Raw genomic sequence first — 12988 nt, 5'->3', positions numbered from 1 at the left:
CCGCTGCGGGAGACATGGTGATCTTAATGGTGGAAGCGGTTGCACGAGCCTTCCCATGGTTATTTGAGTCAGCGAACACTAGTGATGCTGCGTGTTGAGCTTCAAACTCGGAATCCACTTCATATTGCAGGATGTCTTCGGGCATGACCTGCGAGTACATGATTGGAGAGACTGGTGCAGTGACTGGGTGGTGCTGGATTTTGTAATCGCACTTGATTGGGCCAATTCAGTCTGTGGAAGTTTTGCGGGTTCGCACTTGCAGGATCCTGCTTGCGCTGCTGCTTTTTCCGCAGTTGATGGGTCTTTTGCAGTCTCTGGTATCATTTTGCCCGTAGACAGTTTCTTGTCCACCACTAGCGAATGGGGGTCCTGTCTGTTCACAAGCGGGGGGTCCTGTCCGTCGATAAGTGTTTGTTGTGGAGTGCGACGTTGATAAGTGCTTTTCTGTCAACGAGCTAGACCCCTTATCGACTTGCTTCGTCGTCATAGGTCGTTGACCGTTCTTCGGTGGACGGACCCCCTTTCGGAGTCGACGGGGACATTGGCTGTCCGGACGCCTCCTCTATTGATGACAACCCTTAACAGTGATTAGTTTTATCACTAATTTAGGCTGTTTTGCTCATTTTGACACAGATTCCCTTTTTACTGTGAGTCTTGGGACTGCCGGACTTCTCGAAGACTCTGCCCTCTGAAAGGGGGCGTTGGCCTTCATTCAGCCAGCATACGAGGCCTCTCTTTCTGTCTTTCAGTGTCTTTGAGCTGGAGCTTTTATGTATTTCACACTCTTCAGCAGAGTGGTGTGGGAGAAGGCAAATACATTCTTCGAGACTGTCCCCTCAAAAATGTTTTTTAGGTCACAGTTAGAGCAGGCTCTAAAGAGGGACTGCCTTCCATCGATGTTCACTGCCACCATCCCTTTTCACTTATCTGAAAGAAAAAGTTGAAGCACCTGAAGATAGATTTTGATGAGATGTTTTTGAAAAGATGTGGGCATTTTTCTATGGAGAAACACACAAGGATTCCTTCCACCATGACATGCAGTTATAATCTGAAGGGAAGCTGCAGGGGAAGAGCTACATAATCTACGTCCTGTTGGTGGGGACAAAAGGCACCCAAAAGGAGGGACATGGGATACAAAATAAACACCTAAAGTTTTCTTTATTTACTTTTGTAAAAAGTTAACAGAGTCATGGGAGGATAGCTCAGCGGCAACGTGCTTGCCTTCGAAGCAAGACGACAGTGACCAACACAGTTTCAATCCCCGGATCCACGCTTAGAAACCCCTAGGTATTAAGCGCGTTATAAATAACCTAGCAATCAATCAGTCTGATGACAGCGAATTGTTCATAGCATGTGAATTTATGAAAGATACAATGCTGGAGAACTAAGATGCTCATCAGTCACTGAATGTCTGACCCTACCACTATTCATAACAACTTAAAGTTAGGAGAAGGCCTCCCATCTCCTGAGGTTTCTTGACTTCTCTCGGCCACTCTTTAATAGATGATCTTTAGATTGTGTGTAGTAATCACTTTTACCAGTTCATTTAATGTGTTCTTTACATTGGGTTTCTTCTCCAGACTATCCTCATAATGATTGATCCCTCGCTTTATTCCCTAGGTTGTTTTTCCATCAATTAGTTTTCCCCTCTGGGATATTTTCTATATTTCTGAAGAGTTCATTTTCCTTCAACCTTTCCTGCTCAGCTTCCTGAGATAGTGTCACAAAGTTTGTTAAATTCCTCTTTTAGGACTAACTTACCTGTCCCTTAGACCTCTGTGATATGCTTTACAATTAGTTGGATAATTTCCTATACCTTTGTCTTGCAGGTTTGTTTTTAATATTCTTGTATTTTCTCTCTCCCAACTGTGTCGAGCAGGAGGGTTATAATGATTCTCAGTGTCTCTTACTTCCATCTGGGTTCTCATTACTATGACGAGTATGAGGCTTAAAAGGAATGATTCTCATTCACTCGTATTATATCTGTATTCTCTGGAATGTAACAAGTATAATCGCGCAATATTGATCCACACTATCTTTCCCGGGTCTCCTGTTATCCCCATTAACTTTCGTGTTGAGGGTTAACATCACAGGGTTCTTCACAGGATCAGGACGAGTTTCCTTTTCACCCTTCCCGGGGCTTCTTATCTCTGCTAGTTTCTCTTTCCGTCTTTCTTTCAGGTTGGCGGTCTATTATCTCGAGTTGTCACTGGTCCCGAGTTCGCTATATGCAAATGGTCTCAGTGTAGTTAATTGTACCTCTGGTCTACCACGAACCTGCTGTGGTCACGCAATCACGCTGTGCCCCTTGCTCGGATATCCTGAGAACGCCATGAGTCCTCTTTCTACTCTGCTGTGTTTTTTGCTACCGACCGTAGCATGCCTGACAGCTCAGGGCTCTGCACGACTGCAGAACGCTGCTTGTTTCGCCTCAGCTCATCGTAGCCAGTGTGCGTCTCCTTTTGACTCTTGCTGGCTTTCTTCTCAGTTCCTCAGACTCCTCCCCTTTCTGGGATGACACAGCTGGAGGGCTTCCACTGCATAAGAAGCCATTACTACTTCTCTTTCTCTATTTGGATCTCTGTGCCTCCATGGGGCCTCTTTTTTGTACCAGTATAATAGGATTTTAAATTGATATCTTCGATGTCAGGTTGGCAGTAACACATTTTAACTTGTACTTCAGAGGCTTTACCATCTGGAAGTTATACTGATGTTATCTTGAAGGGTCAGTTAGGGAGTTCCACATGAGAATGGGAGTCCTTGTCCCCAAAAAGGGAGTGGGGGTTGAGAGCTGTTGGAAGTTTCCAAGATATGCTGCCACAGGACAAGCGATCTAAGATGAGGAATCCGTGTCAGGACACTGATCATTAGAAACACTTTTCTGACTTTAGCTTATATGGCCTCACTAGACAGTTGAGGAATAAACTCCCTAACAATCACCACTGATGGTAAACAAAATGTTGACGCTTCTCAAAATTGCACAGTTGCATACTATGAAGCAGTGAGAATTTGTTCTCTGTGGAAAATACATAAAGCATAAAATCTTCGAAAAACCATCTACCTAGATGAAAAGTTAGAGGACTTAAAAAGAGAAAATATATGCACTCATGTGACTGAATAGAACAAAGTTTACTAAAACGGGCACAGATCTCGACCTCTATTCTGTTTTACAGAGAACAACATAAACAAAAGACATCTCAACATATTTGTTATTGTCAACCTTTACCTGGTTTGCTTCATTTCCTTTTTGGTTACCAATCTGCCGATTTCCACAGAATCGCCAAGTTGCATATCTGTTAATTTAGTGGCCATGGATATAGCAGCTATTCTGTAACAGAAGGAAAAACAATTGTTAAATATCACTGAAGGAAAACATACTTACTGGTAATTTTCTTTCTATGGATTATTCTCCCAAAGATTCCCCACCTTGACAGATCATCTCCTCAGCGTCAGCAGCTTCGAACATTTAGACTGGGGCAGTAGTGTGGCTCGAGGTCATCTCCTCAACTCCGGACATGACTTTGGTGATCAAACCTATAGCATGTACTATGACTCCATCTCTCAGTTGTCCACCTTTTTCCCCCCTGTGCTTAGCAGCCCAGGGAATCAATTCCAATATAAAGAAATGCAAAAATATTGATAAGAAAAAAATAACTTGTAATTGGACAGAAATTGCGCCATCAACATTTTTTTATGGCTAGACCGATCAGAACCAGCAAGTGTGCCAATACCTTCTACTACTCACCCACAAGAAGATTAGAGAAGCTTCAATAGCTGAGAAGGTAAGGAGAGTGATGAGGAATCTGGGGGAGAAGAATCCATAGAAAGAACAATTACCAGTAAGTCATTTTTCCTTTCATGGATTGCATTCTTCCACAGATTCCTCCTCCTGATAGACCCACAAGGCAGTAATTCACATCAGGAGGTGGGCTGGAAGCTTTATACCAAAATTCTCTAACATCGCCCTACCGAAGTGGGCATCTCTGCCAAGGAGGTCATGTTTAGCAAAGGTATGCAAGGAAGCCCATGTGGCAGCCTAGCACATATCCTTAAATGGCAAACCTCTGTGCAAGGTTGACAAGGCAGCCACAACTCCGCTAGAGTGCACCAGGAGGCCCAGCAGAACCTCGTTCACTGCCCTCATACCGTTCTGAAATCTACACAACGATCTGAAAGATTGTTCGTTTAGTCACCACTGGACCCAACAATGATTTTGAGAAGGCAAGGAACAGTCATCCTGGTGAAAAGGAGCTGTTCTGAGCAGGTAGAAACTGAATGCCCATTTGGGGTCTAGCCTATGGAGTCTTTCCTCCTACTTGGGAGGGTGAGGTTGTGGAAAATAAACAGAATGTCATATTTGCTAGATGGTGGGGTTACCCGACACCACTTTTGGAAGGCACTTGGATAAAACCTTTAAGAAACTTTGTCTTTAAGGAATTTTAAAAATGGAGGCTTACATGTTCGCCTAGCTGATGTGATGGCCAAAAGAATGCTGTTTTCCGTATAAGTAGTCTGATTGGTACCAAAAAGAATGGCTCAAAGGGAGCCACCATTAAGAAGGAAAGAACCAAGTTCAGGCCCGATGCCCGAACAGGAAAGGGAGCTGGTTGGAAACTTATTTACAACACCCTTCAAATGCTGGGCACAATTGGGATGGAGAAAAAGCTACCTTGCTTGGGTGGTCACTTGAACAATGTTAAAGAGGCCAGGTAACCATTTACTAACGATCTGTAAGTCTAGTCTGGCCAGGGATATAATAAATTCCACGAACACCGAAGTGCATGACAAAGTCTGCACCCCTTTATTTACATCATGCCTCAAATCTTCCCTATCTGCATACATAGATCGAATTAGTAGAAGGTCTGCAAGCAAACCTTATTCTTGAGATACGAGCCCTTGTACCTCAACCTCTCCAGAGCCACGCACATAGCTTGAGAGACTCTACGTTCTGGTGAAGGACTAGTCCGTCGACTGGGACAAGCAGTCCAGTCACAGAGGACGTTGGCAAGGTGGGCAAACGGGCAACTCCAAAAGGTCTAGGTACCATGTCCTCCTCTGCCAATCTGGCCGATTGGAATCAGGCGAGCCTGCAGCCTCCCCAACCTACAGAGAACCCATGAGATGACTGAAATCAGAAGGAACGCATAGTGAAGATCAAAGACCCACTCCACCAACCAAGCATCCCCAATGCTCCCCTTGGGGGAAATTCAATTGAGTAGAAAGCTTGCACTTCGAGTTGTTCTTGATCGCAAACAGGTCCACTGACTGTGTTCCCCAAAGTCACAAGATCTCCGAAGTGACCTTGGGGCAGAGCTCCCACTTGTGAGAGAATGTGCTCGGCCTGCTCAGAGCCATCTACCAACCTGTTGTCCTTGTAAGATGAACCACAGAGATCGAGATTTTGTTCTCCAGCAACCAGAACCAAAGCTGCATGGCCTCATGGCACAGGGACAGAACCCCCCCCCTAACCCCACACTGCTTGATGAGGTAATGCATGGTTAGCATGCTGTCCATCGTGACTAGGATATTTTTCCCCCAGAGGGACAGTGCAAAAGCAGTCAAGGTTAGACGTACGCAGCTGCAGCAGATTGATGTGCCAATGGCACTCCACCTGGGACCAAAGACAGCTCACCCATAGATCCCCACAATGAGCACCCCTCTCTTACAGCTTACCGGGAGGCGTCCATGAACAGGTGAGCCTCGGGCCAAGGCGTACAAAACTACTCCTTGGCCATCATGCTCTCCCCGTTGGCCCACCATGACAGGTCGCTGGACACAGCCATCAATATTAGGAGGGCAACTGTCATGTCACATGAGGATTGCAAGCATGACTTTGGAGAGGACACTGAAGGGAAGGTACCCGAAGCCTGGCCTCTAGCAGCAACAAAAAGGCAGGAAGCCATGAGGCCCTGGAGGCGGATAAAGGCAGACATCGATAGATTGCTTGAATTCTGGAACTGTGCGACCATTTGTCCAATGCCAGAGCCCACCCCACCCAAGTGTCCAGGGCCACTCCAATGTGCTGGAGCTTCTGGTGGTGGTATTGTTTGTGACTTTGAAAATTCAGGGAGAAGCCTAAACTACAGTAGCAAGCAAGTGCTCTTGAGATTACTTGAAACCTGCTCTGGGGATCGACCTCAGATAAGCCAGTCATCCAAGTACAGGAAGACGAAGATTCTGGATATCCTGAAGTGATCATCCACGCTGTCATCAACTTACTGAACAAACCGGGTGCGCAGGTCAAGCTAAAAGAGCACACCTAACAGGTAGTGAGCGTCCCCAATGACAAATCTCAAAGTGCCTGTTCTTGTGATGGATTGGTACATGAAAGTAGGCATACTGAAGGTCCAGCGACCCCCAACCAATCCTGGGATTGCAGCACCTAGAGAATCTCTTGCAGCATCATGTTGAACTTGTCCTTCCTCAGGCCCTGACGAACAGGATGGGGTGGAGTCAATCTTCTTTCTTGGGCACAGGTAGAATTGAGAATACCAACCATTCACCTGGTTTACTACTTCGTTCACTGTGCCCTTCAGCAGCTGGGATCTCAATTTGTCTTTTAACTCGGCCTCTGGCTGTCGAGGAAGTTGGTAGTATGTCCAGGGGCTTCCTGAGGAATGGTAGGCAATAGTCCTGTTCCACCAACTGAAGAACCCAGGCGTAAGTGATCTCCTTCCATCTGTTAAATGGGCTCGTAAAGCAGCAGAGGTCTCAACGGATCTCCAAAAGTGGTAACCACCTTCTCGATGACCTTATTGTCTTTGGAATTCGGGTGTGCATACAGCGTAGCCTGCTGCAGCATATTTCTGGAGACATATCTAGCCCACTTGCGTCCTGCAGGCCTGCCACCAACTCCATGAGTTCTGCTTGATTGGACTTAAAGTTCCGCACACGGTCAAGTCCAGCGGCCATTAATAGATTCAGACCAAAAATCAAAATAAAATATGGACTGCATGGACGCAAAGACGCCAGCTCTATTTTTGGGGCTGTAGTCATGGTCCTGCGTCTGGGCGAAGCTGAATGGGAAATCCCAGCTTGCAGGCCCGGTGCGTCTGCTATGGGCAGTGCCAAAGTCTGCACCTTCTTTGGTTTTGAAGTCGTCAAGACGCAGAGGCAGCTTCTGGTGCCAGGGGGAGAGGGGGGGGGGGGGTGCCATGGAGTGGCCAATAGGGCGGCAGCAGGAGGCTGGGGGGGGCATACTGGGAAAGCACTGGGCATCGCGGGAGAGCCAGGGGGGCAGCCGGCCGCCTTCCCCCACCCTGGCTCTGCCACTGGGTCAAGGGCGCATTACCCTTTTTTGACACCTGGTTGGAAGCTCTATGGGCGCAGTCGATTGCATGGCCCTGCCATGGCATAGAGGCCAAATCCGTACCCAGCCAGGCCTTCTCAAATAACAAATAAACGTCCTGCTTAAATTCCTCCCACTCCTCTCTGTGCCCTGTCCTCTGATGAATCCGAATTGTGTCTATGTATGTGCTTTATTTTATTGTTGTGGGAGGAGGATGACAGAGTGGCGGGTGAGACCTCTGACCTTTTATACTGCCTGCCTTCCCTGTCCTCTTTCTCAGGGACAGAGCCCTCGCTGTTGACTCACGAAAATTTAGTAGCCGACCGGACTGGCAGCTTGAAAGGGGGCCTACCTAGCACCAGTTTGGCCGAGTGCTCCCTCAAGTTCTTTGGGTGCAGAATTACAGGAGCCGCATTGCTTCCCTTCATGTTCCAACTCTTGACATCAGACACAAATGTTGTGCGGGTCTGTGATAAACATTTTAGGGCAGCAGTCCCGACAGCACTTGAGCAGTGTTCCAAACTGCGTGCTGAACGTGCAGAAAAACGGAACAGAGGCATAGTACATGCTAGAAATACTATGTGTGAAGGAGTTGAGGGGCCACGGAGATAACGTAGAGCCGTACTACATCCCGTCGGAATTTTCAGAGCACCTGGCATGGAGGGGATTAGCTAAAAAGATGAGGAATCTGTGGGAGAATTGAATACATTGAAATAAACATTGGCAAAGCCATTCGCTTTGGCTTCTGAAAAGTGAAATCGGTTTTCCTGTTTCTCACTATATCGCTTCCCATGCTTGGGTACTTCCATCATGCCAGGCATGACTATAAAAGGCCAGATGGCCATGTCATACAGCAGGTATTGCCGTCAAACACTTGGTAATCAAATCATATGGCAGGTATTCCAACCTAATGGCCATTTTTCACATAATTTGCTTTGCACTTTTATTACATGCTAGTTACTAGCGCAATCTCAATGTCACTTGGCCTAGTAAGATCGTTGTCTCTGTCCTCCCTCTGTTCCCCCTTCCTTGCCTCGTCGCACCTTGAAACACTTACATATGGCATGGCATTTGTAACACGCTTATACATATCATATATCATACTCCCCTCAAATGGCCAGAGACAAGGTATTGCCATCACATACTCACATTATATGATAAGTATTGCAAATACATTCAGAGACTCAACATTAAATAGAAAACAAACATCCAGGAAATAATGTATGTCTAATGCGACGAAATTCACAGGTATCAGGGCGCACAAAAACACAGCATTACTAACATCCATGAAAGGACAAGGCAGACCACTCAGAAAACCGAACAGCAAAACACCCTTCGGCTGAACAGCAGAGTTTTCAAGGAATGAGAACAAATCAGCTTCCTGACACAATTCCAAAAAGCAGGGAGGTCCAAAAGTGAGCCGCCACAACTAGGAAATACCTGCCTGGGCCATTTGGCCGCCTAAATCTAGGCCATCATATATAAGCAGAATTACCTTAATGTAAAGTCCTCTTAGGTTCATAAATGACCTCTCTGTCTTTCAAATATGTCGGGGCTTTACCATAAAGGCACTTGTTAACCAACGTAGCTGCCTTGAATTGAATCAGAGTACAGACATGGTCTCTCTGAGAAACCCCTTTTACAATGCGCACAGCATCATTCTGCAGGACTGAAGTTTGTCAAGACACCCTTTAATAGCACCCATTCGAAGGGCATAATAGTCGAGCCTCGACAAAAATCATAGCTCGGCAATGGGGAGACAGTTTTCTTCTGAAAGAAAAGTTTTACGTGCCTGAGCAGCCTAAGGTTGTACTGTAAATTTTCAGTCAACTGGTTGACGTGTGCCTCTACACCAAGAGAGCATTTCAAGCAGATGCCCAGAGTTTTTACTTGCCCAATTGTGGAAATGTTGCTATCCTTGATGCTAAAACTAGAGTACCTGATTCTAGCTTAACTCGGGCTTGGCATAAGCCAAAAATCAAAAGCGGAGTCTTACCACCATTGAGGCGCATCTAGTGGGTGGTCATCCAGTGTATAATAACTCTGTAGACCTGGGAAAGGTTGACGGTATCAGTGTCACGCTCCTCGTCGGGTTCGTGTATCAGCTGCGTGTTATCAGCATAGTTTGTAAAAGAACACTCCCGTACCGGCTAAAAGATCACAGAGAGGCATCATTTAGAAGTTGAATAATATAGGCGATAGGCAGGCTTCCTATGGTGTCGCAAGAAATAGGGTTAAGCCCAGAGGTGGCGTCACATCAGTGCCCCGTAGACTTCCAATGAGCTAGAAATTAGTGAAAACAGACAACCGCCTCATGTGAACAAATCCTTATTTTGGCATGGGTGTCCAAAAGCTGTTCATGACCTAGGAGATCGTACACAGCCGACAGGTCCAATAATACCAGCAGCCCTGCTTTACCCTTGTCTAAAATCTCTAGCATGTGTCTGCAGGTCAAATAGAGCACTCTCTGTACTATGCCCTGGGCGGAAGGCGTATTGGCTAGCATGTAACTTGGACGTAAAGTCTTAGAATACTTGGAATTGCAGGGTTGCCGTTTTATCGTCAATCTTCAGCAAAAAGTGGGATTTGGTGTTGGGTCCAAGGTTCTTATTTTTTTTTTTATCAAACCTCACATTTTTTTAAAGTGGGGTAACAATGACTTCTTTAATGGCATCTGGAATATGGTTGCGACTAAACGAATCAGTCACAAATCAAACAGGAAAAGGTAAAAAGACTAATTCCCTAGTATTAACTTAAGGGGATAACATCCCCAAAGCAAGAAGTAGGGCGTGTTACACCCAGAGCTTTTTCCATATCAACTGCTGTAATGGGTTTAAAGGAGAATTTTAACTGATTCTGCTTTTGTGGCACCTTATGACTACTACTCAAGGAGCCAGGCCCAGGAGAGTGTAGAAAGGGAAAGGGGAGGTTTACTGGTCCCTAAATCTTTTTCAATTGTATCTTGCACTATGTGGTAACATTGTCTGCAAATGCTTGTTGAACCCTAACACAATCTTGATTTGTTGGGATGATGGTTGACACTTGTGCTTTAGGTTATTCAAGTGATTTCAGTATTCCAAAGACTTTTATGGTATAATTTCCCTGAGTTGTTGATTTGCTCATTGAAGTAGTTCCTCTTTACATCATATATAGCTAGTCTATAACAGTTCTCAAGATTCTTCCAGGTTACTTTACATATGTCAGAGTTGATTTTCTGCCACTTACATTCCGTTTGTCTTTTCCTTTTTTAGAGCAGCAAGGTTGGGTGTAAGCCACTCATTTTTAACAGTATTTTCGCTATTTTCTTTTTCAAATGGGCCACATGGTTTAACATATGCATCATAAGAGAACTGTTTGTAGATGCCAACAGATCAAGAGGGTCAGAGTCTAAGGTAGAAACCATAAGATTATCAATACACACTTAAATCTGAGGCTCGTATTTTCCTTTTAATTTCAACTAAGGACATTTTTTAGAGGATAAACCTGCTTTTTTGTGTATTTTGGAGCAGTATGTGAAAATCGATAAAAAAAATGGTTCGACCAGAAACATGGGCTTCTGCTGTTCATACATATATCCAGGTTCCGGGGACTACTCAGTCTTAGGTGTTCCCCTTGTTAGAGGTAGGTTCGCTATTATGTACATAATCAATGCGGTTAAGGCAGCGTTCGAGAGAGGAAGCATCTTTGTTGGCAGTATAACAGCAACGATTCAAATCTCCCAGAAACAGATTAGCACAGTTGGCTCTAGTCAATGATCTGAACAGCTGCACAATATCCTCACTAAGTTCCTCCAGGGGACAATAGAGGAGGACAATATCGACAACTACAATAGGACGGTTTACATTTCAAATTGAGGATTGCACAGTTATCACAAAGATCAGGAGATTAAGTTGCAAGTTTTGGTATGGACAACAAATTATACATTTCTACATACATAATAATGAGGAAAATAACTTAATTATCTGCATAACCACCTCTTCATTTTGGGGAACCTGAATTCAACATGCAGAATATACAAAAGGCACTTCTATACCGTGTCACAGAGAGTACCGCGACAATAGCAAGACCAATTTAAATTAGGATAACCCACATGATTACCTACATAAGAAACCATGTGGGTTGGGTCTGAGGGGTCTTGGAAAAATAAAGCTTCAAAGACAACCACCAAGAGAAGGGAATAGCCACTGATAGCAATGTTTGCGTCAACAAAGTTTATGTTCCTTCAGGTGTTCACCAATCCACACCCAGACAGTAAAGATAATCCAAAACGGGAACTAGGGGTAAGGAAAACTTCAGAGGTGTGATAACGAAGCAATACTTACAATAGTTCAAGAAGACTCGGCCTGCCCTGGCCAGGGCTTGAGGACGGTATCAAATACACTGCCCTCAGTCTGTGTTACAGGCTTTCTGGCTTTACAAACCAAACAAGGAAGTCTACAAGGCAGGGGTTAATCTGAGTTTCTGGTTTGCTGCTCTAGTGATATCACTGGATCATTGCTGGGAAAGCTAAGAAAGCACTGATGTCTGCCAGAGTCTGATAGCAGTACCTGGACCATTTTTGTCTCTTGTACACCGCCATGTAGAAGAGTCCTGGTCTCAGGACTACTCTCGTCATACGGTCTTAATCTCCAACGCTCGATCCCGGCCCCAGGTGTAACATTTTGTTCCACCACTCATGTCAAAAATCTGGCCCTGGATTAACTTGGTCTGCTGGAATCTCTGATCATACTTTCCAGTTGCGGTGCCTGCTCTCCTCCCTCCACCTTGGGTGATTTAACTATATGTCCCCCTCTAGCCAATTTGTTCACTTCTCTTCAGATAGGTACGTACAACTCTTATCCTTTCCACCATCCTCAATACTTCCTTCCTGATAATCCCCCTTCTCAAAGATAACTTATCTGACCTTCAATATGGCTTGCTTCAGTTTATACAATTTTTCCTCAATGCAACTCTACACTGAGAGCCACCAGCCTCATTCCCGGATATATGTCCATCCAAACAATAACTCTCTTCCACCGACAAAACGACTTGCTTCAGAGGATTCCGCTCTTCTCCCAATAATATCAGCAGATGACAACTTTTCCCCCTCCAATGAAGCTTGCCCTTCCAACCTCGATCTACATCCTCTGGGAAACACTTCTAAATAAACCTTTCGAATGTTAATTTTCCAGAAATGCCTTGCGCCCCCCCCCTTCTCCAACCCTTCAAACGATTAATCTGAGCAGTCTGACTTTCATAGTCAGACCTTCCTCTGCTGAGTGGTGCTTTGGGATATGGACTACAGCAGTGATTGATGAGGATTTGTAGGTATCCTGGTTCTGCATTAGAGGCCTGTTGGGTTCTGTGGTGGGACAAAAGAAACAAATTACTTACCTCTCTGTAATGTTCTTTCTGATGGATGTTACTTTCCCAGACTCCTCATCTATAATAATCCTATCCGCAGTGCAACAGTTCTTCAGAAACTTTTCCACCACCAGAGGGTGCAGCGTAGCTCCGCCCGTCGCCTTAACACACTCTGCGCTGGAAATGACATTGGGGATTGTATATATTGGGGCACATCGCACCCTTGACCTCAGTTCCACCCTTTCTCCCTAGCACTCTGATGCTGAGTAACCGCAGAACTGGTGGTGTGCTGGCTATCTGCCAAGAGGGTCAAGTAGGGAGGGCGATGAGGAATCTGTGGAAGGACTATCCACCTGA

General features: G+C 45.3%; 1 protein-coding gene across 1 annotated transcript in view; it reads right to left on the bottom strand.

Annotated features, from left to right (window-relative positions):
* Window positions 1-12988, bottom strand: part of NFX1 (nuclear transcription factor, X-box binding 1) — a 2569209-nt gene that overhangs the window by 799978 nt on the left and 1756243 nt on the right. Inside the window, exon 18 of the mRNA XM_069620539.1 lies at window positions 3227-3328. Coding sequence (XP_069476640.1) covers window positions 3227-3328 — 102 coding nt within the window. The remainder of the gene's footprint in view (window positions 1-3226; window positions 3329-12988) is intronic.

The sequence above is a fragment of the Ambystoma mexicanum genome, chromosome 5q (assembly GCF_040938575.1).
Source record: "Ambystoma mexicanum isolate Mex_15411 chromosome 5q, UKY_AmexF1_1, whole genome shotgun sequence".
Taxonomy (NCBI): domain Eukaryota; kingdom Metazoa; phylum Chordata; class Amphibia; order Caudata; family Ambystomatidae; genus Ambystoma; species Ambystoma mexicanum.
The sequence above is the reverse complement of the archived record's forward strand: the minus strand, read 5'-3'. Positions and strand labels throughout refer to the sequence as shown.